General features: G+C 41.7%; 1 protein-coding gene across 1 annotated transcript in view; it reads left to right on the top strand.

Annotated features, from left to right (window-relative positions):
• Positions 1-24531, top strand: part of NKD1 (NKD inhibitor of Wnt signaling pathway 1) — an 87632-nt gene extending 63101 nt beyond the window's left edge. The window contains exons 6-11 of the mRNA XM_087971480.1: positions 10133-10239; positions 14928-15023; positions 18916-19063; positions 19733-19817; positions 20797-20927; positions 22429-24531. Coding sequence (XP_087827606.1) covers positions 10133-10239; positions 14928-15023; positions 18916-19063; positions 19733-19817; positions 20797-20927; positions 22429-23003 — 1142 coding nt within the window. The 3' untranslated portion in view covers positions 23004-24531. The remainder of the gene's footprint in view (positions 1-10132; positions 10240-14927; positions 15024-18915; positions 19064-19732; positions 19818-20796; positions 20928-22428) is intronic.
• Positions 24532-25067: the final 536 nt, after the last annotated feature.

Genomic DNA, 25067 nt, shown 5'->3' with positions numbered 1-25067 from the left:
TATTGTTGCCTAATTTTACTTCTGTCTGGTTTGATTATCATTTTTTTTTTTTAGCCTTGGAAGTTCTAGTACTTTGGGGACAACTGGGTTTTTTTTTTAAGGGGGTGTCTTTTTTTATCCCACATTCTGAAGTTGAGGCTCTTGGAGGGATTCAAGATAGACTGACTTACTTTTAATCTTGATTTGATCGTGACCACCTTCTCAGAATTAGAAGAATGTTGCAAGAATGAAGCTTGAATATACACTAGATTTACGAAGGTAGGACTGGAAAGATAATCCTTGGGTTTCATAGCTACTAAAACGATCTACTAAGATTGGTTTCAGAATATCTTCTAAAAAGGATTCTAGATCAGGTCAGGAAACAGATGTCAACAGGATAATAGGGATGCTACTTTATTGTTGCCAAGTATAATAATAAGAATAAGAATTTTGTAGAGTATAATAATAATAAGAATCTTGTCGTTGGTAGTTCTTTCTCTCCCATTGCACACCAAATAAAATCAAGGAGGAATTACTTTGAATTTCTTTCTTGGACTTTCCAGTTTCCCAAGATTGAGACATATCCCATGATGGATTATCCATTCCTTCCCCAAGGTCATCTCTATACAGGTAGTCCTCCACTTACAACCACAATTAAGCCCAAAATTTATGTTGCTAAGTGAGACACCAGTGTTTGTCTACCTGGGACGAACTCCAAAAATCAAGACAAAGACACCCTGAATTTCTCCTAAACGATTTCCCGTGCTTCTCCAAGAGATAGAAATCTTGTCAAATTAAAGCAAAGTACAGGTAGACCACAATTCAGTTTTTTTTTCAGTTCTGTTGTAACCTTGAATTGTCACTAAATGAACCATTGTAAGTCCAGGACTGCCTGCGACTACTGAATTTAGCTACTGGGTGCATGATGTTCACTGTCTTCATAAAAGTAACTTTTATGGGCAAGGGAGTGAAGGGTGAGTTCCCTTAAGAAAACGGAATCTGTGGTTCAGAGTACAGGCAGCCCTCAACATATGACCGTAACCGTTGCAAAACTTAGGTTGTTAAGTGAGACATTTCTTCAGTGATTTTCTCCCCGTTTTACGACCTTGCTTGCTACAGTTGTTAAGTGAATCACTGCAGTTGTTAAGTTAGTAACACGGTCGTTAAGGGAATCTGGCTTCCCCATTGACTCTGCTGGTCAGAAGGACTCAAAGCATGACCCTGAGACATGGCAACCATTGTTAATAGGAGCCATGGGGAAGCCAGATTCACTTAATAATCGTGTTACTAACGTAACGCTTGCGGTGATTCACTGAACAATTGTGGCAAGAAAGGTCCTAAAATGAGGCCAAATTCACTTGACTGTCCCACTTGGACACAGATGTTTTGAGCTCCATTGCAACCTGTAATGTAGAAAGTGTTCTGTTAAGGACGCTTTTATTTGGAGTCCTGAGGAAAAACCCTTCTTCTATCCAGCAGCAGCCAAAAAAGCCAATGAAATCCTAAGTTGCATTAACAGAGGGATACAATTGAAATCAAGGGAGATACTTATACCTCTCTATAAAGCCTTAGTAAGACCACACCTAGAGTACTGCATCCAGTTTTGGTCACTACACTATAAAAAAAGAGGTTGAGACTCTAGAAAAAGTACAGAGAAGAGCAACCAGGATGATGAGGGGACTGGAGACTAAAACATAATGAAGAACAGTTGTAGGAACTGAGCATAGCTAGTCTAGTGAAGAGAAGGACCAGGGGAGACATGGTGGCAGTGTTCCAATATTTGAGGGGCTGCCACAGAGAGGAGGAAGGAAAAAACTCTCAGTTTTACTCAACAAGCAGAGAATAAGGTAGCCTTTGTTATCTAGACAGATTATAGCTTTCCACCCCCTCCATCCTCTTAAAATCTTCTCTTCATAAAAGCTCAGCATGAATGGTGGAATTTCTCTGGCTTGCTTCAGATACTAAAGTGACTTTTATAGTTGTGAAAGTAGCTTCAGGGATTTCATCACAAGTTTTAAGTTTGAGAAGAAGGGATGGAAAATAGAGATGTATTTTTAGTGGGGCAGAGGGTTTTTTTCTTTCCATTCTCCTTTAACAGATGTTTGATCTCAATCATATCCAGACCTCGTAGTCGTTTTACAAGTCAGCTTTATTTTCCTATGAAGGAAAAAAAATGGCAATCTAGCATTTACTTGGAGTCAAACTTCATTTCCCCCCCCCCCTTATATTTCATCCCCCTAAATTTTAATGGAACCATTTTTAGTCTGTTGAGTTAAAAGAAGATAATAAATTTAAAGCAAATGAATCTATGGAGATTCTCAGTCATCCAGATCACGGTTGTCCCAAAGGTGTTTTTTCAAGAGGCAACTGGACTTCCTTGAAGACTGAAGAAGCTTCTTGGATGAGAAGCAAATGTTTTCAAGGAAAAACAAAGGAAGTCCAGTTGCCTCTTGAAAAAGCACCTTTGGGACAAACAGGAAACATTAATTATCTTTATAGCCAACTTGGTAACCAGCTGGCCTCTTTTAGGTGAACAATCTGATGACTTGGATTTCACAGTCCTGGTAAAGATTCTGGAATTTTATCCCTCACACTTAAGAAAGATCCTGACTGAGGAAAATTGCTTTAGAGCAAACCTTTCCTAACAATCTCAACGTATTTTTGTGGGGGAATAGGGGTGGTGTTGAAATCCTGAACATAATCGGGATTTCCCTCTCCTGTTTAGTAAGGAAGATCTAGAATGCTAAGTCTAGAACTTCCAGTCTAGGAAAATGAGGTAGCATAAAGTACGTAGACTGAAATTTAGCTTGCTCCAGAAGCTGGTTTTTTAGATCATGGATGGGTCATCATTGGGGAATAATTTTTTTAGATATCTAAACAGCCTTCATATCTTTCCCTTTGGCATGAGCAATGAGTCTTCACTACAACAAAAATGCACGATAATGAGGATATAAAAATAAATGATAATATTTGTCAGGTTGTGTAGAAAGTGAGACAGCATGTCAATTTTTTTTTAAATAATTAAAATAGCACTATGCTGATAACCCGTATAAAAATAAAAGGTAGCTTTTGTAGTCCAGCACATGTTTCTAATGAGTGAAGAGTGAAGGACATCATCTAGTTCCACTGAATATGATGATGATAAGATTTTATACAATAGAAGTGAACTTCGGGCTTCATTTTTTTTTTAGAAGAGGTGGAGATTTTTGGAGCACCAGTCTAGGATTTTTTTTATTATTATTTTTGTACATATTTAAACACAATATGTTTCAATTGGTTTGCAGGACCATGGGTTGTATGGTTGGTTCACAGCAACCAGAAGGCCACTCAAAATTGGTCTCCACCGCATTATTTCTTTACGAGGAGCTATGTGAAGATCAGAGTGACAGCTCTCCCCATGGGAAGCAATTTTGATGAAAAGGGTGATATGATTATTCCATCATCTTGGCGTTTTCAGAGCTCTTGTTATCACAGCAAAAGTGGGAGCCTTTTCCTTTTTTTCCCCCTTTTTTCTTTTTTTGTGTGTGGCACATCTAAGTTAGCTGAGAAACTGGTTGGGATCAAAGCCTGCATTATTAATGATATTACCTACGCACAACCTTCATTTAAATTAGTGTTGTGTAGGTTTTTCCTTGGGAACTTCAAAATAAAACAACCCTAAAGGGATCACCACACAACCTCCCTCCGAAAATCAAAATGAAATATAAAAACATGATGATGGCAACAGAAATATGTAAAAAAAAATGGGGTTGAGGAAGAGAAAGAACTTGTATCTGTAAACTGCAAATCCACCATAAGCACTCAGTAACTCTGGGGACAAAGCAGCAATTGGTGTTAATCTGAGGGTGTGGTTGAATTTTGCCCCCCTGTTGCCCTTTTCTTGCACCCCTTTTGTTAGCAGTAGGGGTTAACCAAATCCTGAGCCACTGGACAAGGCCAGGGAAGGTTAAGCACAGCCAAAGGTGGGGTAGATTCAGATAAGCCACTAGAAAATCCATTGTCTGTGTCCTGATAGGCTATCACAATCACACACAGCTGAATATGGACCCTGTTGTGTTCCTTTGGTAGGATGGTGTGAGCCGTTTCTCTGTTGGGGTCCTTGGTGCTCTCTGAACTGGGTGGATGTTTCGTTACCACTAGGAAACATCATCAGTGCAAAACCTCACTCCGTTTTAGCACTAATGAAGTTACCTAGTTGGGTAATGAAACATGTGCAAGAAAACCACCCAGCTCAGAGAGCACCAGGGACTCCGTAATCCTCCTCCTCCTCCTCCTCCTCCTCCTCCTCCTCCTCCTCTCTTTCTCCCAGCACTGATAATGTTACTTAGTTAGGTAATGAAATGTCTGCAAGAAAACCACCCAGCTCAGAGAGCACCAGGGACCCTATCCTCCTCCTCCTCCTCCCAGCGCTGATGATGTTACCTAGTAGGTCATGAAATGTCTGCAGGAAAACCACCCAGCTCAGAGAGCACCAGGGACCGCATAATCCTCCTCTTCCTGCTCTTCTCTTCCTCCCAGCACTGATGATGTTACCTAACTGGGGAATGAAACGTCTGTAAGAAAACCACCCAGCTCAGAGAGCACCAAGGACCCCACAGTTCAACCCTGAGAGACAAATATCTATCGGTGCCATTTCTCTACTGGTGAATTAGCTGCTTAAATGAGGAACAAAATCTTTGAGTGACGCTTCCAATTTTTAAGATGACAATAAAGAAAGATTACCCAGTACTTGAGAAGTAACCATGCTACCTATCATTAATTTAAATGCCAGCAGAACTTAATTAAATGTAGGTTTAGTCGCATTCCACCCATTTCCTCAATCTGTCTATGTTTGGGGACATGTTTCTGGGACTGTTTTTCCAAAACCTACCAGTCCTCTAGGCGTTTTACCATCTGCTGCTTGAGTTAATGCTCCATAACCTATTTCTGGGTTTGCACCTCCGTTCGATGAGCTATAAAAACTGCCTTCTCCTCTGCCCCCATCTACTGATTTCCCAAAGGGGTGTTTTTTTTCTTCCCTTTTTCATTTTTAAGAGTCTTTTGCAGCCTTAGTAGTCATCTGGTGCCCAAATCATGAGACCAACAGGAGCTGTGTGTCTTCTTTTATGAGACAAGTAATTTGGAACCATGTGGTTTTTTTTTTTAATTTAAAGAAAAAAGCTTTTTGGTACATAATGATAGAGTATTTTCATCTTCTGTTCCTTCTAAAGTGAACTTGCTAACTTTTGAAGGAGGAGGATGAGCGGGGAGGGCTAGGATAGAGGGAATATATATACACATGCATACATACATACATATCCTTTGATCTCAGCAGAGATGGGGAAAGTCTGTTCTGTTGAGGCTTTTGGCTAACAGAACAAACAGTGTTTAGAATTTAACTTTGCTTAATTAATTAGTAATTCTGTTTAATGCCGTCTGATCTCCATCCAAAAGGTATTCTGAAGCTTGGAAAAGTGCACATCAAAGTAGGTTAGGTGAAGATGGTTAAGTATGGCATTTAATCTAGCTGCTGCTGTGGATGAAACGTTACCAGCCAGGCCACTAATTAGAAAGAGAAACGATTGTCTGCTCCATAAATTCATCAAGCTATTTAGTGCAAAAAAATTAAGCTAGGTGCCTGAGCTAGTATTGAAGTGATATAATTGTGAACTAATAACAGTTTAGAGCTGCCATATGGTTTGGCAATATCCGTCAAATTTTTTTTTTTTTTCCTGAGCGTGTTTGAAGGAAGGAAAAAAAAAAAGAGAGATTTAAAGTTAAAAGGTGGATTGCTTCGGTTGAATTAATGATCAGTGCAAACAGAGAAAACGCTATTAATTCTTCATGTCTTATATGATCCCACTTGTCTTCTTCTGACCGTCGAGTCAAATAAAATATTCAGATTGAGAAAGTTGAGGGTCAGAAATCAGCTAGTTTAGGATCAGCTGACAGTGATGTGCTGCCAACGCCACAGCACAATGTTCCTTTTTTATCAGCTGAAACGGGCCCGTTTCAGCACTTCTAGTATTTTTTTTTTTGGCCTCCCAAGTCTGCAGAGGTTTCCCTCAAGTCTCCAGAAGGGCCTCAAATGGGCCGAAAATCAGATGGAAGGCACGCGCATGCACAGTGCAGGTAAGTTTGGCTGAGGCTCACCTGCCCGCACAATTGGCTCTGTGTGCCATCTGTGGCATGCGTGCCATAGGTTCGCCATCATGGGTATAAGATCTCCTACTTGAGCAGGGGGCTGGAATAGAAGACCTCCGAGGTCCCTTCCATCTCTATTCTGAATTTGCTTTAAAAAGAACACAGTCGCGGAACTGTCTTTCTCTATCCACACCCCTTCTGTTGTGCCTGCTTCTCCAATAACAAATAGATGTTATTAATTAACCAACCTCGGCAACAGATATATCTGGAAGTATTCTTGTACCAATTAGCTTCTTTAATGCAAGAGTACGGTTTCACAGCGTTTGAAATGTAATATTTCTCAGCCCCGTTCCCTTTGTTGCATTTCCAGTTTCGGATAAAAAAGGAACATTGTGCTGTGGCGTTGGCAGCACACACTTTCTAATTAGCAACAGAGAAAGGAGACCCCGTGAAGAAGCCAATGAGATGCAGTTTCAAAGCTGCAATCCTCATTCAATTGAAAATGAGAAGAAAAAGCCTTGGTTTTAGATAGTATGATAGTTTCGTTATTTTTTTTTCCTCCCCCGCCTTTCTGGACTCAGGAGTGAAAAAGTGGCCACTTGATTAGGTTTTCTTACACTGGTTTCAGTAACTCCCCCTTCCAAAAAACAGGCTTCTTAAGCAAGAATTTAAATACATCAAGCTAACTTAGTAAGGCCACACCTAGAGTACTGCATCACGTTTTGGTTACCATACTATAAAAAAGATGTTGAGGCTCTAGAAAAAGTACAGAGAAGAGCAACCAGGATGATTAGGGGACTGGAGACCAAAACATAATGAAGAACAGTTGCAGGATCTGGGCCTGGCTAGTCTAGGGAAGAGAAGGACCACGGGAGACAAGATAGCAGTCTTCCAATAGTTGAGGGGCTGCCACAGAGAGGAGGAACATGACAAGGTGCTTTTTCAAGAGGCACCTGGACTTTCTTTGTTTTTCCTCGAAGACATTTTGCTTCTCATCCAAGAAGCTTCTTCAGCCCTTCCGAAGAAGCTTCTTGGATAAGAAGAGAAACGTCTTCAAAGAAAAACCAGAAAATCCAGTTGCCTCTTGGGTGGAAAAAAAAAAGCACCTTTGGGACAACCATGACCTGGAGGACACAGAATCTCCATCGACATGTGTCCTGGATGCTTTTGAGCACTGGCATTCAGCTCACTGTTTTTTCTAGACAGGAAGACCACCTTTCAGTTAATAATAATAATAAGGAATTGCATACAATTCAGGTTAACTGAATTGTTTAGAGACAGGACCCAGGAAATGACAACAACTGTCAAATATTGCACTTCCCAGAAACAGCCTCTATTGACAGGTAACAAACTCCTGTTGAAACTAAAGGCAGAGTTTTCAACACACTTTATAATGCACCTTTAGAATGAAAGCAGGGAAGGAACATTAAAGCAGCCGTGTCTTTTTCCAAGCTGAACAGCTGCTTCAGAAGCTGACCCTGCCTTGGCATCTATGTACCATACATGTGGAGTGAATAGACTGTGCAGGCATGTGCATATGGACATGCAAAAGGGTAGAAGTGAATTCCAAAGAGTGAAAAATAGACACCGCTGTCTAATGATCTAGAAAGAGTTGTTTTGAGGGCATTTAAAAAAAAATATTCTGAAACAATACTTGCAAAGGATTTTACCCAGGATTTGGGGCATATTGAAAGCAATGTAATCTGTGGAGTGCTTGGTGCTCTCTGGACTTGATAGTTTGCTTGCAGACGTTTTATTATCTGACTAGGTGACATCATCAGTGTTTGATGATGATGATGATGATGATGATGATGATGATGATGATGATCAGTACAGCACTGATGATGTCACCTAGTTGGGTAATGAAATGTCTGCAAGCAAATCAGAAAGCTCAGAGAGCACCAAGGACCCCACAGTTCAACTCTTGAGTAGAGGCTCCCTTTCTGTTGGTTCATCTAATGCATAGTTCGTCCCATAAGAATCAAATTAATGTCATTTTGCAATTGCAAACCTGGGGTTTTGGTCTCCCAAATTCATTTGTGTCCACTGTGTGCACGTGTCTGGAAATAAGATATTTTTTCCCCCAAAAGTGATCTTGCCCACGGATCTGTTTTGAACTGCTCTGAGATGAAAACTAGGATCTTTGGTGATCTCCTGTTTATTTAGGATAGCAATCTTACCTAGACAAATGTAATATTGTTGGCAAGGATTTGGAGTGGAAGGTCACACAGGGCGCAGCTGAACTCTTAGCATTTTGCCTGTGGTTTTTCTTGGGTTGTCGCGCTGCCAATTTTAATCTTCCTGGCCATTGTTCAAATTTTTCTTTAAAGACCGCATTTGCTTTTCTATTGTGCGTATGAGATGTGAACACATCCCTTTAATTGTCCTGTGCTGCTTCATATGCACAGAGACAGACAGCTGAAGGGCATATAGCCTAAAAACACTTAAATTTTCTGTATTTCAGTTAAACGCGTGTTAAAACAAAATTTGTTCGCCTCGAGCCAAAAATGCAATCCTTTGATATTTTTTCCCCTGTACTATCTACTCCAGTGACAGAGCAATTTAACTGAGGCAATGATCTTTTATCCTAGACAGCCAGTTTATTTATATATGTATGTATTTATTTAAAAGATTCATATATAGCTGTCCATCTTAAGTTATCGGGGCTGCTTTTGAAGAAATAGATCTATATTGCACACATGATGATGCCTTTTCCATTTATGGAAAAGTTTGTGTCTGTAGTTGTGACCAGCCTAGGCACTTAATAAAGAGGCCAGGGAATTTCTATACACCCACAGACATTAACAACATCTATAGATTGTGCAAAAGAAACAATCAACCAGCCCAAAAGAGAACAAAAAGATCCAAGCACTTCTCCACCAGCAATGAGAACCCAAATCAGCATAGATTAACTAACTAAAGAAAAAAATCTTTACTTTTATATTTGAGGGATCTAATTTGTCACAGCACAGTTTTTACCTGCCAGAATGTGTCACTTTAATGTTTTATTTATCTCCCTGAATGTGAAGAAAGATTCAGCTGCAGAGCTTAGAGCCAGACTGTTTATTCTCTTATGGACTTCGTCTCTGGTCTCCTTTGCCTTGCTTGCATTATAGAAATTTAATTTAAGGCTGATGAAGGATAAGATATAAGATATAACTTGCATGGATGCATAACACTAACCCATAAAGTAGCTCGTGTGAAGCTAGCCATTGTGGCTTTTAGTTCTATGTGCAAACCAGATATTATTATTTTTTTTTAAAAAAAAACTGATTTATTTTTATGGGTAGACTGGTTGATGGCTTCTGTTGGCTTTACACGAGAAATGAATGTGTGTCTGCAAATTCTAACAAGCCCATTCACTTAGTAGAAATGTTCCAGGTTTTAATACTTCCTTTTTTTTCTTTTGAAAAATTCACTTCTGTATTTCCCCTGAGTGTATTTTTTTTTTTAAAAAGCTCATTTTTCTTCATTCAGAGAGCTTTTAAATAGAGGGCAGAGTCCTCTATTAATGTTATATCCTGTTCAATTGAATTATATTTTATATGACAAAGTTAGGATCCTGGGAGATAGTCTTTTTAGGAAAAAAAAAACCATGTAGAATTCATGGTCGTACCAAGTTGTTGAAAATCAAGCCAAAATTTGACATGGTTGACAAGCATGGGTTTTACAATGAGATCCCTGACATATCAGACAATTAAGCATGAAACCACAAATAGGTTATATTACATGTTCAGAAGAACAAACTTTCTGTGCAGCTATTTTGAATGTTTTGAGGTACAAATGGTTTTGCTCTGAAAAATGCATCTCTCAATAAAGCTAAACTTGGTTTAATGTTGGGGAAAATGTGCTCTATGTCAAACCTGAAACAAAACTCTAAAAACCCAAGCAGTTTGTTTCACGCTCAGGATGCTCAACTTGTCTCTTTTGCACTCAACAAAGTTGAGATTTTTTTGTGCATCCCCGCAGCTAAACTCAATGCCACTTCTAGAACATTCTCCTTAACTCCGCCTCTCTCTTTTGCACCCAGTTGCTCTGCCCCCGGAAAAGACAGAGGGAGCTTGCAGTGGTGATGAAAAGAGAGCCGAAAAGGAAATCGATGGCCGCGCAAATGCCAAGAAGCAGCTAAAATTTGAGGTAAGCAATGTTGCCTTTTGTTAGGGCAGCCAGTTGCTCTTAGATCTTGAAAGATGGTCCTTTCCATCCAATTTGACTCCTAATCGGCTCCATATTAGTGGTTTTGCGAAGGCAAGCGTCGTTCAAAAGAAGCAATGCTGGTTCAGTTCCAAACATTTGGGGAGTGCTCTTGAGGTTAGGACAGCTCTGGTTTGTGCTTGGAACCCTTCCAGAAGAGTTAGAACAACATCAGAACGCTTCCAGAAATGATGAAATAACCCATTTTGGAACTTGAAACGGCGTTTTGGAATCTTGAAATGTTTTGTCTTTGAAACATTTCACAAGCCTGCTTCAATGTGTGCCCTGTTTTCCTGGAAGACAGAAGAGGCTTCAAGAGTTCAGAGAACTGCAAGCTGCGTGCCCTATTTGGGAGTGCATAACAAATATTGGAGAGGATTATCTTGTGTGTATGTGGTTGCGAAATGGTTGCCTGGATCCATATCCTGGAAAAAGACAGATTTGGAAAGAATTGGAGCCCCCCACCCCAAAAAAAAATCATGCTTTCTTCTTCCATCTCCTGCTGTACATACAAGAGGCCACCATGCTAGCCGTTGCATCGTGCTTCAAAACTGACAACGAGGCAGCAACTCCTACTACAAGCTGCAGGTGAAGTGTCCATTGATAAGTTTGCCATTATATCTCAGTCTGCTTCTTGAGGGTGGTTGATTGGCTTTGCTTAATTAAGGGACTTTGAAGAAGAATCCAAGTTGATTCATGGGGCAAGAAGAGCTTTCGCTCAACGTTCAAAAACTTTGCAATTCCAGGAGGATTATTCCAGCTTTTCTGTTTACAAAAGCATCTTGAGCAACCAAAAGAATAACAGATTGGGAGGGACTATAGAGATCTCCTAATCCAACCCCCTGCTCAAACAGAAAGCCCTATATCACTCTGGACAAATGGCTGTCTAGTCTCTTCTTTAAAACCTCCAGTAATGCAGCACCCACAACTTCCAGAGGCAAGTCTGATTAATTGTTTTCAAAGTCAGAAAATTCCTCCTTAGATTTAGGTTGCTTCTCTCCTTGATTAGTTTCCATCCATTGCTTCTTGTCCTACCCTCAGGTGCTTTGGAGAATAGCTTGACTCCCTCTTCTTTGTGGCAGCCCCTCAGATATTGGAAGACTGCTATCATGTCACCCCAGTCCTTCTTTAAACTAGACATACCCAGGGGTGGGATTCTGTGGGCATGGCTTATGTGGTGGGCATGGCTTGGTGGTCATGTGACTGGGTGGACATAGCTTGGTGGTCATGTTATTGACTGGGCATGGCCAACTCAAAGCACTCACATCGAGGCACACATCTCCTTGCCTGGCCTCTTATGACTGTGGGGATACCACAACAGTCATAAGTGTGAAAAACAGTCATAAGTCACTTTTTTCAATGCCATTGTAACTTTGAATGGTCACTCCACACAAGCAAAGTACCAGCAAAGGAGGGGGAAAAAACTCCAGAGAAGTTCCTGAGACAGGAAGTCTAGTCCTGTGAAGAATGTAATAAGGGTTAATGGAGAGGCAGTTTCCGTAAACCTTTTTTTATCTGGTGTGTTCTTGTGTGTGCAGTAGTTCTACGAGTAATTACAGTTCTGAATTAAGCTCTAGATTCATGCCCAATTGGCCTGCTGCACGGGGGGGGGAGGAGGAGGGGGCCTCAACCTGGGTTTTTGGGAGGGGGGGGGGGAAGGGGGAAAAAAAAAAAAAAAGAAAAAAAACTCGGGGCCCCCTTTACAAATAAAAAGGGGTGGAAAAAGGCTCGCGGGAGGGAAATTTATCTTGTGTCTTTTTTTTGTTGTGTTTTTTTCTTTCCCCCGGCCCCCCCACCAGACTCTCAAACTGGTGCAAATGGATTCTCTCTGCTGGCTGTCATCACGCTTCTTTCTCCGAGTTTCTGTTTTCTTATTTTCTTGCCAAAGGTGATCAGTGTGTTGTTGCTGTAAAAGGTACAGATAACGCTGGGAGTAAACAGAGCCAATTACAAGTACATAAATGATCTAATTCTTCTCACCGGGTATAAATTCAGCTAAGTAGACAGTTTAAGGGTCTTCAGAGGTTGGCTGTGATCTTGCCAAAATTGTTCCAGGATTGTTCCAGGACTGATAACTGAAGTTGGAAAAGAATAGGCTTTCATCTTCCCCCCCCTCCCTACGCCTCTTAGATTGCTCTTTCAAAATATAATTAGTGAATCAAACAGAGAGGGATCCTTGAAAAAATAGGGACTTTTCATGTAGCTTCATTGATATCTAACAGAGTCAATGAAGTTTCTATGATTTGAGTGGCTTTAAGATTGGGTCCTTCCTTCCTCCCTCTCTCTCTTCCCTCTACTCTTCTATCTTCTTCCCTCCCTCTCTTCCTTCACCCTCTCTCTCCTCTATTCTTTTTTTCTCCTTCCTTCCCTCCCTCCCTCCCTCTTCTATACTCTTCTCTCTCCTTCCTTCCTCCCATTTCCTCCCTCCCTCCCTCCATAACACCTCATATCAACAATTGTTGATAAGAAAGACAAAAAAACTCTGGAGAGTGAACTCAGCAGTACTTGGAGACAGCAAAACAGAAGAGAAATAACAGGAGAAAATCCCAAAATATAATAAAGATTTGCAAATATAGAAGTATAAATGAATGTGGCAAAAGAAAGCACCAATAATAATAAACGGTGCCTTGTTTCAACGCCAAAGCATCTCGAGCACCACTCAAACATCCATCGGCATTGACAAACCCACCACCAGTCAATTGCAAAAGGCAGCCTGACTCAAACAGGCGTACCTCCTGCAATGATACCTTTTAACACCCTCGAAGAACAGCTTCTGTCTATCCCAGGTCCTTGGCGAAGGACTCTGATAGGCAGATAAAAATGCCAAATCCAGTCTGTACGTGTGTTTGACTGTGCAACCAACTTCATTTGCTGATTTCTATCTCCTGATTGTGCAAGACACAAGCGTCTCATCTCCTCCTGTGTCAAGGGTGCAGATGGGCCCCTGCATGCACCCTCTCCCCTTTCAGAATCAGTGCTTCTCAGCTGGTGCAAGCAAGAGGCTAAGCACACAGGAGAGGCTTTCATTTTATGACAGGGCACCCAGGAGTCTGAAATACGACAGCCAAGAGGTCTAAATCGGGAAGCGGCCCTTTTCAAGAAAGCTGAGCATGTTGGCGTAACCTGAACCTCCACTTCCACAACTGTGTAGGGGTCTTTTGGCAGCTTTCAAGCAGGGGCCTGTAACAAGCAGGAGACGGCTGCCTTTGAACTCAGCGGGAAACTGGGGGCTTTACTGTTAACTGCTGTAGGGAATTGGTTTCAAGTCAGCAGATCAAGGAGGCATTTCAGGCCTTCCATCCTGCCAGAGCTATTTGGAAATGTTTATTTTCCTTGAGTGCCACAGCTTTTCTTTTAATTGCCCCCATGCCTTCCTTCGCTCCCCTCCCCCACTCCCCGATCACGATCACACAAGTTCCACAGAAGGAAATTGAGGGTCCTGTAAAGTTTGTGGCGAGGCCTTGGATTGAGATGAGTCAGTTTTGCAAACAGTTGAGTTTCCTCCTTGGGGAAACTCAAAAGACTGAACTGGAAAGTCCCTAGTTTAATGCGTACCTTAGCCAGGTGTAAGGACACCGATGCATCCTTTCAGGAACTACAGGTAAGTCTTTGACTTACCACAGTTCATTTAGTGACTGTTCAAAGTCATCATGGCACTGGAAAAAAAGTGACTCCCCCCCCACACACACAGTTACGACATCCTCGTGGTCACATGATCAAAATCCAGCCCCTTAGCAACTTTGTATTTAGGATGGTTGCAGCATCCCGAGGTCATGTGATCTGTCTACTTTCTGCCATACAGAAAGGGGGAGAACCACTGCCACTTAGTAGGTCCACTTCCTCTCCAACTCCATAGGTAGTCCAGAAGGACACCAGAATGGATGGTGTCAAAAGCCTCTGAGAAACTTTAAGGGAAAGGAAGAAGGATTGTTGCATCATACCAGTATTGGTTCCACAAGCATGGCCAATGCTCTCTCAGAATTGTGCCTTGAATAGTCTTCGAGGACAGTTCTTTGTTTATAGGTCATCTAGTCCAACCCCGTCACTCCTGCCCAAGCAGGAGACCCTGCACCATTTCTGACAGATGGCAGTCCAGTCTCTTCTTGAAAGCTTCCAATGATGAAGCTCCCAAGGTCCGTGGATCCCTGAGGGACGCGATATCACAGAGGGTCCGTGAATTGTTTGTTAAGTCCAGTGTTTTAAATCTTGAGTTAAATCTTGGGGGGGTCCGTGGCCATGGTACATGGTCACCAAATGTATTTAAAGGCAGTCTGTGGTAGAAAAGGAAGGTTGAGAACTACTGATCTAGATCATCTGTTTCTTGGAGGGCCTTTCAAAACCACAGCCTAACCACTTTCTCAACAATCTCTGCTAATAAAAGGAACATTAGAGATTTTTGTTTCCTTTGGAAAAACATCTTCAACAAAGGATGTTTTAGACCAGGGGTCTCCAACCTTGGCAACTTTAAGCCTGGAAGACTTCAACTCCCAGAATTCCCCAGCCAGCTTTGCTGGGAGAATGAAGTCCTCCAGGCTTAAAGTTGCCAAGGTTGGAGACCCCTGTTTTAGACAATGACAACAACTAGCATTTTGTTTTGGTTAATCTTACACACACGTTTGCATGTACCCTAGGAATTGCAGTGTGATGTATCTGTTGAGGAAGACAACAGGCAAGAGTGGACCTTCACTCTCTACGATTTTGACAACAATGGCAGAGTCACTCGTGAGGTAAGTCCAAGTTACACCCCAAAACAGCACTGGATAAAAACAAGGGCAAAGTAAATTGTGAAAAGGTAGGTTATAAACATGCCATAATTCAATATAAAGTATTTCTAGGTCAGGTGAGCATGAATGTTACATGTTGATTGTCTTTAGGGTCACCAATTCCTTTACTGCAGGGTTGTTGTTGTTTTTTGAGATAAATCTGTGCAGCTCACTCATCCTATATGGCAGTGGTCTCCAAACTTGGCAATTTTAAGACTCATGGACTTCAACTCCCAGAATTCCTCATTCACAACTTTCCAAGTTTGGAGAGTCCTGTTCTATGGAACGCTTTTGAGATACGTATTTGGAATGTTTTTCACAGATACTGAAAATGACCTGCGTACAACAGTGTTGTAGATTCAAAGATCTTTCGTTCTTCAGCTAATTTAAGCAGGAGACATCCTTCTCAAATGCACTTGCCTATACCAAGTAGTAGATGTCTATGGAGATTCTCAGTCAACCCAATCCTGGTTGTCCCAAAAAGTGCTTTTTCAAGAGGCAACTGGACTTTCTGGGTTTTCTTTGAAAAAGTCTCGCTTCTCATCCAAAAATCTTCTGTTAAAAAAGAAGAAAAAAGAGCTGAAGAAGCTTCTTGGGTGAGGAGAGGAGTGAAATGTCTTCAAAGAAAAACGAAGTCCAGTTGCCTTTTGAAAAACCACTTTTTGGGAATCCCAGATAGTAATCGTTTGATATGTAGATCCTCATCATATGGATGGTCTCAGCTGGAATAGCATTGCATTGGCGGTAAAGTTAGAAAATCTGCCTTTAGCATTAATTTGATCAGTGGCTCAAACTCTCTCCTTCATAGAACTGGTTCAAGGGTGTTGAAATCCTTGCCTGAATTTGCAATCCTAAATGAACATTTATTAATGTTAACTAATTAATTAATGCACATTAACAATATGTATTATGGATGTATTATTATTTATCCTTCATATTATAGCAATAGCAATAGCGCTTACTGTAAGTATATATACCACTTTACAGTGCTTTACAGCCCTCTCTAAGTGGTTTACAGAGTTAGCATATGTCCCGAACAATCTGGGTCCTCATTTTACCCACCTCGGAAGGATGGAAGGCTGAGTCAACCTTGAGCCTGGTGAGATTTGAACTGCCAAATTGCAGGCAGCCGGTAGTCAGCAGAAGTAGCCTGCAGTACTGCACTCTAACCACTGTGCCACTGTTACTCATTATCCTTTTTATTCCTCCCTCTTATTGGTATTATGATTAATATTCTGTTGCTGTGCACATACACTGAGAGTTTATGCACCGGAGACAAATTCCTTGTGTGTCTAATCATACTTGGCCATATAAAGTATTCAAAGATATGCCATCTTTTTAATGGTTCTGCTTTTAGAATACCAGAATTACTTTGCTGGTTTTGCTTCTGCACTTGGCATTGTTTGATGTTAGGGATTAGCACCATGCATGTATGCGTGCGTGTTTCAGAAACATTTTTAAAGTGTGAATTTGGAAAGTGATAAACATCTGAGACAAATTATTCTTTAAACAGAGTGTCAAGAGAGCGCTCTTTGCAAATATAAAAACTTTCTGGTTCTTCCAACTGCTGTCAGAACGGAGCCAATAAAATAGCAAAAGTCTTTCAGCTGGACCGATAATCATATTTTATCATGAGGAGAAGGGATCTAAGATGTAAAGAGCACTAAGACTCTGCAAAGTGTTAAGATTTTGCTGAAGCTCATATGCTCTTATAGATTTAGAAGTGACACATCTACCAGCCGTAAAAGGCTTCAATTTTTCAGGCCAAGCTTTTGAGTGATACTCAATATTCCCAGGTTCTTCCATTAGCCTGGATTTAACCTTGCACGTGAAATAACAAATACACAAAGTCTATTCCTGGAGTTGTCTCTCTACCCCCTTGTCTGCAGGGTGTTTCGTTTTGGTAATGTGTTATACCGGCAATTTGTGTGTCTAGATGAGATTTGCACAATGACAAGGGGAGAACGCGGAATTTCTGTGGATTCAGCAAGGCCCGGGGATGAACGGAAATTTCCTCCGCTAGAAAAAGCAGCAAAGCTTAGCCAAGTGTGAAGTTGTGGTTATTTCTGATGTGGTGCATTAGAGAGCAAATTGGCATTTCAGAGAGAACTGTGTTGCCCATGGGTTGTTACAGAGGCTGAGTGTTGTTCTTTGTGAATAACTTAGTGGATGCCCTATAGCTGTAAGGCCTTTCGTGAGGGGGGTCTGTGTTAATCGAGCTTCAGAGAGGTGTAGAAAGATACCAAGGGGATTTAAAAGAAAGAAGAAATGAGCATAGAAAGAGAACCCCTGTTCCAAGTACTGATAGATTCATTTCTGCTTTCTCCCCTCAATATATTCAAGATTTTTTTATGTTATTTTTATGGGTTTAAGCTATCAAAATGCATTGGATGAGAGAGAGAGAGAGAGAGAGAATCCAGCTGCTGTGTTTAAAGTTAAGACTGCAGAAAGATGTCTCTGGGATAGATGAATGCAGAATGTGGGTGCAAAACTATAATTACATTAGAAGCAGCGGTGGGATTCAAATTGTTTTACCACCGGTTCAGTGGGCATGGCTTGGTGGGCATGCTTTGCCGAACGCTGGCACACAGCTTTCCCCATACCAGCTGAGACCTGCAGTGCCAATCATCTGAGAGGATGAAGAAGAGAAAAGCACAGGGGCCGATGGGAGAGGCCATCCTGCGCACGCCTTTTTTTTTTTTTACTACCAGGTCAGCCGAACCGGTGCAAACCGGTAGCATATCACCACTGATTAGAAGGGAATCCGTGGATCTCTGGAATTACTTTTCAATGTGCTTACAAGCCACGGCATTTTTCAAACACGGGGAGGCTTTTAATTAGCCCACCTTATTAAGCTTAGAGGTTTTACATCTTAAAAAGCCATTAGCTTTTAAATCTCAGACATCTTTTTTTTTTCAGGGAACCTCACATGGATGGTACTTGGGTGGTTGGGAATGGGAGACCCAGCCACCAGGAAAAGGATTGTGTTGAGAGGCTAGTCCTCTAGACTCTCCCTCTGTAAATTAGTTAGCTATTCAGCTGATGCAGAGTAAGTGAATTAGACTAGAGTGGAATTTTTGGAACTAGTTAACATAAAGTCACAGATGACTGATTTTTGTAACAATAATAGTTCTTGTTGGTGAGTTGTTCCATCATTTAGTATTAGTAAAACGAATTTTCATGAGTGCATGAACAGGCATGATGGATGCTTTTAAGGAGGTGAATGTGTGTGTGTGTGTGTGTGTGTGTGTGTGTTTAAGTTTTGTGGTACTTACATGTATGGTATTCAGCTTTGTTCAGATTTTCCGTCATTATAGTTGTACTTTTGTTGTAGCACGCTGGCAGAATCTCATCTGCCATCATCAGGCTTCTGAATTGTGATATATACAGAATGTGATATATACAATACAGAAGCCTGATGATGGCAGATGAGATTCTGCCAAAACGTTGCTACAACTTTAAAAGTACAACTATAATGACGTGGGAAAATACCCGAACAAAGCTGAATACCATACATGTAAGTACCCACAAAAACTTAAGAACACACACACACACACACACACATTGAGGATATGAATATGTTTCCTTCACTTGAGAAGTGTCTTATATTCTGATGGCTGAAACAGTTTGGGTGCTAATTAACTGACCCAGAAACTTTACACAATCGCTCTGTAATTGTAATTTCATAATTGCTGCTGTGATATTACAAAATATGCATAGCTCTTTGAACAGTAAGTGTGGGATTTCAGACTGTTGGTAAGAATTACTGTTTCTGTAAAGGAAATAAGTAAGTTTGGCTCCTGGCAGAATAAACACTATCTTTGGGGTTTACATATGTATTTTCTTCTGTTTCTAGGATATTACAAGCCTGCTTCATACCATCTATGAAGTTGTGGATGCCTCTGTCAACCATTCACCCAACTCTAGTAAAACTTTGAGAGTTAAGCTCACTGTTGCTCCAGATGGTAGCCAGAAGAAGAGAAGCATCATGCTGAACCACACTGGTATGATTTGATTTGGGCCTTTTCTTTCTTCTCCAAACAAACCATCATAAGATATTCCTTACACTGGGAGAGATTCTGAAGTTGTATTTGCACATTATACCAAGCCATAATAAGATTTGTTCATTTCGGATTGAGATCAACATGGGTTGGTTTGTTTTTACAAGCTAAGTCATAATGATTCATTGAAGAAACCGTGGGTTAATCTATCCTGGCTTAATGTGATGTGGAATTGCAACCTTTCAAGGAAATTGAAATAGTACATGGCAAAGTTTCTTTAGTGAAAGGGATTGAGTTCTCCATTCCCGTTGGTCTGGTTGAAAATCTTAGCTCTGCTTTTCTTGCTTTGTCTGGCCAACGTTTCTTTGAACGTCTCTTTCCTGCTTGCACTTCTTCGCTTTAGTCAGTCGCTTTTTTCCCCTCCTCTGAAATTGGAGAATGTTTCTTAAGAGGCGTGCTGAATCTTTTCCTGCCTTCAAGGCTGGAGGCAAAGAAATGCATCTGTCTACCTATTTTTCACCAAGAATAGATGTACCCTGTTTAGTTGAGCTGTGCCAGAAAATCAATAAAAAGAGAGGAAATAACCATCTCTTTCTCTCTCTCTCTCTCTCTCTCTCCCCCTCTCTCCTCTTCCCTCCTCTCTCTCTCTCTCTCTCTCTGTTGTGAAAGCAGATCTTCAAAGCTCAAGGCATCGAGCAGAGAATAAAGCTGGTGAAGAAGCAAGAAGTTGTGAGAAGAAGCCAAGAGGTTCCCTCAGGTAAACTGGAGCAAAACGTTTTATCTCTCTCTGGGGAAATGCCATGCTAGATAGCCTTGGATTTAAGCATTCGGTTTAGCACTTCTGGAAACAATGCTGGGCCCAATATATGTTTCCCCTGTAGGATGTCCCACTTTAATGAGGATGCCCCCATATTAACATGGCATGGTTCAGAAGCTCGGAACAAGGAGTATTGAACCTGTCTCCTGCAAATCAAGGAAGAAGGAACATCGCCGCTGAACTTCCTTCTTGTGAACGATATGTGTGAAATGCATTGGAAATGTTAGCATTTTAATTTCCAGCCAAAACAAACACCAACAATTACAAAGTTCTGCAAAGCTGCCAGGCTGCAAACAAGGACCTCTCTGGTAGTTTCTCATTCAAGGATTAACCAAATCTGAGCCTCTGTGCTGCTTAGCTCAGCACAACCCAAGTCAACTATCGGCTGTTTCCTGTTGTAGGAGAATGAGTGGCAGAAACTGGGGGTGGAGTTAAAAGAGGCATCAGCCTAGAATCCCTATGTAGCCAAAAATGAACTGAGTCCAACCTCCCTTGAATTCTGTGGACCCTTATCTCATGCCAAGCAGGTGCTAACCATGAGTTGAGAAGACTCCCATGGTCTTTTAACATCTGTTGAGAGTTTCAGATTAAAGTCCTTACAAAAAATAAAAACAAAAGTCAAGGGACTTGGAGGACGCGTCTCTCTGAAATCTAAACCATCTCCAAAGGAACTAGCTGTTCAGATTTATTTATTGATTAAACTTCTGTGTCACCAAGGCAACTCTAGATTGCCACATCAAGGTATCTTCCATCAATTCCTTCAATTGGAAATATCAGAAGTTGAAATTAAAGTTTTCTGCCCAGAAAGCATACAACCCGCCAATAAATATAGAATTGTGTTCATATTTCAGCACAAAGCTTAGTTTTTAAAGGCATGGCACACGATGAAACTAATAGGCATCCTGTAATTTGGGAACAGGTATCACCATGGAGAATCCAAGCCTGAACCGAATGGATGCTACCATCACTGCGTTGATGAAAACATTGAAAGGAGGAACCACTATTTAGATCTTGCAGGAATCGAAAACTACACATCGAAGTTTGGGCCAGGTATTTTTGCATCCATGCCTTGCAATTCATTCCAGATCCTGTTTTTAATGTTTTGAAATTGGACTGTCCGGTTTACTTGGACAATGGGGCAATGCTGAGTATCCGGAGATCAGGATGCATTTTGAGACTTGGAGCAGTGGTCCTGGAAAGGGCAGAAACGGGTGAAGTGTGGAGGTTTCGGCTCTTAAGGACAGCTTTGATTACCTGTATTTTTCCAGAAGGTTTTTGTAGAAGCATAGGGGGAAAGGAGCAACAGACAACTAGGAAGGCAATGGTTAGATAAACGGGGCTTGATCCCGGTCCAAAAATCTGAGGAAACTTCTCAGACAAGGCCCTCTCTAGTTCCAATGAAGATAAAATGAAGGAGGAATCCCTGTGTGTATTTTACTAGTTGTTGCCAACTATAGGGGGTGGCACTCAACTCCATTTCAAGGCCACTGAGCCAGCTCTGTCCGAAGACATTTCCATGGTCATGTAGCCTGCATGAAAACACAGAAAGCGGTTTCCTTCTCACCAAAGTGGTACCTATTTATCTACTAACATTTGCATGCTTTTGAACTGCTTCTGAGTTCTAGTTAGCATATTTAAGAAGCTTTGGATCAGCAGAGGAAGGGGACTATTGAGGTTTTTTTTGGGGGGGGGGGCTACTCAGTTTTTACTGTTACACGAAGGAGCATGACACCTGCTACAAGAGGTGTAAGTGTGAGGAACAGTGGTAAGTCGAAGACAACCTGAGGTGTGATGTACTAAGCAAAATTTGTTTAAATGAAGTTAGTTAATCAAAGTATTTTTAACTTGCCCTTGATCAAAATATTTATACTTCATGTTATAGACATGTTTATTTCTTTTCTACCCTGTGACTCAGTGTGGAAGTGATTGTTAGAAGTCTAGTGTTTTGTCTCCCCAGACCTCTTCATGTCAACATCTTCCATGTTCAGTCCACAACAAGAATTAAATCAAGGGTCTTCAAACTTGGCAAGCTTAAGACTTGTGGACTTCAACTCCCAGAATTCCTGAACTAACATGACTGGAGGAGGAATTCTGGGAGTTGAAGTCCACATGTCTTAGAGCTGTAAAGTTTGAAGACACCTGGACTAAATGAACACAATTTATCTTTCTTTAATAATGGTAAAATTGTTATATTTATATATCAAGGCCGAGGTGGCACAGTGGTTAGAGTGCAGTACTGCAGGCTACTTCTGCTGATTGCTGACTGCTTGCAGTTTGGCAGTTTGAATCTCACCAGGCTCAAGGTTGACTCAGACTTCTGTCCTTCCGAGGTGGGTAAAATGAGGACCCAGATTGTTGGGGGCGATAGGCTGACTCTGTAAACTGCTTAGAGATGGCCGAAAAGAACTGTGAAGCTGTATATGTCTAAGTGCTATTGCTATTGTTATTTGCAGCAGGAGTGACTAAGGCAGCCACCAATGTCTGTAAATCAGAGAGGACCATTTGGTCAGGTTGCCTTGCAATATTTAAATGATCTTTTGTTGTTTGTTAGGCTCTCCACCGATCACTCAGAAGCACAATCCAACCGTTTGGGTTGCCAATCAAACAAGATCCCGTTCACATGAGCCAGAGGTCTTCCATGGCCACCAGCGGAGGTCCCCTGTGGTGGATCCTGCCCATATCAACTTAATGGAAGCTTCATATGCAAAGCTGGCAGAAATTCAGCAGAGGCTGCGAAGTCAAGAGCCCAGCAGGCATTTCGTGAAGTCTCCCAAGACTCAGAGCAAAAACACTGCTTCTATTCACACCGGAAGGGCGATGAGAAGTAAACCCATCCAAGGAGTACCGGTTCCCGTGACTTCTCCTACTGCACGGGGAGGCCAGAACCTACCTTACCACCCCATGCAGTCTCAGCAGACTTACAAGAAACATAAGCAGAGGGCAAAAGAGACTCACCAGTTGTGCAAAAGCTTCCAAGCTCCCGGGAGAGTGATGGAAAAAGAGCACGTCAGAGATCTGCCTGCGGTCATCTTGTATGAAGGCCAAGTTGGGCAGATGATCCAGAGACATGAGCATCATCATCATCATGAGCACCACCACCACTACCACCACTTCTACCAGACATGAAATGGACTCCTACCTTCTCCACCTCTTGGGAAGTTCTCCCACACGTGAAGAAAGGCATGTTGTGGCCTCTTGGGGAAAAGATTGGTGTTGTCCTTATTCGTGTTAGTATTGTTGCTATAACACAGGGGTGTCAAACTCGAGGCCCAACTCAAGGTGCTTTGATCCAGCCTGTGGGGCCATCCTGGAAACAGCAAAGGACACACAGAGGCCCACAGAGCCTCCGCTAGCGAAAAATGGGGCACAGGTGGGGCACGCCACATTTTTGGCCTGGACAACCTCCTTCAGCACTCTGCAGGCCAAAACACACTGCAGGGTACTGAAAATGGCCAGGCCGAAAATGGGATGTGCAGGAGTCCCCCAGCGCCCCGTTTTGGCCGGCAGGAGGATGTTCAGACTGAAAATGGGGCATGGGGGGGCCGCCTGTAGGCCCGCAATGCTGGCCCAGAAGTAGCAAAGAACCTGCCTGCGGTGCCTCTACTAGCAAAAATGGGGTGTGGGCGGGACTCGCCCCGTTTTTGGCCTGGATGGCCTCCTGAAGCACCACCTGCCAGCCAAAACACGCTGCAGGAGACCGTCCAGGCCAAAAATGGGGTGCACAGGGGCCCCCTAATGCCCTGTTTTAACCAGCAGGGTGCTGCAGGAGGCCATCCGTCCCATCTCCTTCCCCACCTGGCCAGCCCATGGAGGACAACTACAATGCTGATCCAACCTTCCAAAAAAATGCAGTTTGACACCCCTGCTATAACATTAATATTCTGCTAAAGCTATTTTAGAACTTGTATGAAAAACACTAAAAAAAAAAATAACGGTGATGATATTAATAATAATAATAACCTAACATTATTTATATTATGTGAAACTGTATCACTTACTTTAATAGCTTGTGGTTTTTATTATTTTTGAAAGAATTGGCTTGTTCAACATATAAACACTACAGAAGAAAACAGCCATAGATATCTTTATGGGAATCTCTGCGTGGAACTGGTCCACTCCCAGAAATGTACATCGCAAATGTCATCAGAAGTTTGTGAGAAGTTCTCCATGGTCACGTGGGAAGACCTCTTAAGTTCAGGGAGAACTTCAAGGTGCCTCCTTGAGTGTAGATCAAGGGTCTTCAAATTTGGCAAGTTTAAGACTTGTGGACCTCAACTCCCAGAATTTCTGAGCTAACATGACTGGAGGAGGAATTCTGGGAGTTGAAGTCCATAAGTCTTAAAGCTGTCAAATTTGAAGACCCCTGGTGTAGATGTTCTCTAAGCAAAACTCTGGAGAACTTTCTACTGATGGGTGTTAAGAGGTGAGTGGGATTCTGATGGTGGGAATCGGTAGTTGAACATACACCTTGGTTCACACAAAGGCCCCTGTGATAAGCTGTGTTTAAAATCCACTGAAGCAAGCTTTCCTTTGTGATATTGGAAAAGAGGCTTTGAACAAATGGTTAGATGCCTAGTTTATTGCACAGGTTGGCTTACGTCATGCAAATCTGTCAGCAATTTCAAAAATACAAAATAGTTGCTACCTCTTGGATAATTCAAAAGTTCTTATTTGATTGAATGTGTTGCCAGAAAGGAAGGGTTGATGGAACCAGGGAAGGATTTTTTTTTTTTACTTGATTGCATTCATGTAGCCTGCTACTCTTTTACTACTCATCACTTTGTTAGCTATCCCTTAGTACTAGTGATGAGGAAATAATTCATGTTGGTTGTCCAAAAAGCTACAATGTCCAAACTTTTATTTATTTCCATTATTTTTTTAATGGCCACCTTTATAAGTTAGGTCATTTTTAAACATATGTTTTCTTTTTTTTTCCTGCCTCATTGGAAAACCGTGAGAACAAATGTACTCTGTTATCTTTAGATTAGAAGGTCTGTAGGAATTTAGGCTTTTCAGGCAACAGAAAAGCACAGTCCATCTTGGATTAATGCAGGAGACCATCTCTGCTGCTTGCCAGTGAGGGGTCTTAGGGTACTTATGGTTTAGGAGAGCATATATGTAGCTCAGGATTGAACTGTGGAGTCCTTGGTGGTCTCTGAGCTCAGTCATCACCAAGGATTTCATTGTTCT

The sequence above is a fragment of the Notechis scutatus genome, chromosome 9, assembly GCF_049901735.1.
Source record: "Notechis scutatus isolate UNSWTSFEM ecotype Mainland chromosome 9, rNotScu1.2, whole genome shotgun sequence".
Taxonomy (NCBI): domain Eukaryota; kingdom Metazoa; phylum Chordata; class Lepidosauria; order Squamata; family Elapidae; genus Notechis; species Notechis scutatus.
Note: the sequence above shows the minus strand (reverse complement) of the source record. Positions and strands in the feature narration are given on the sequence as shown.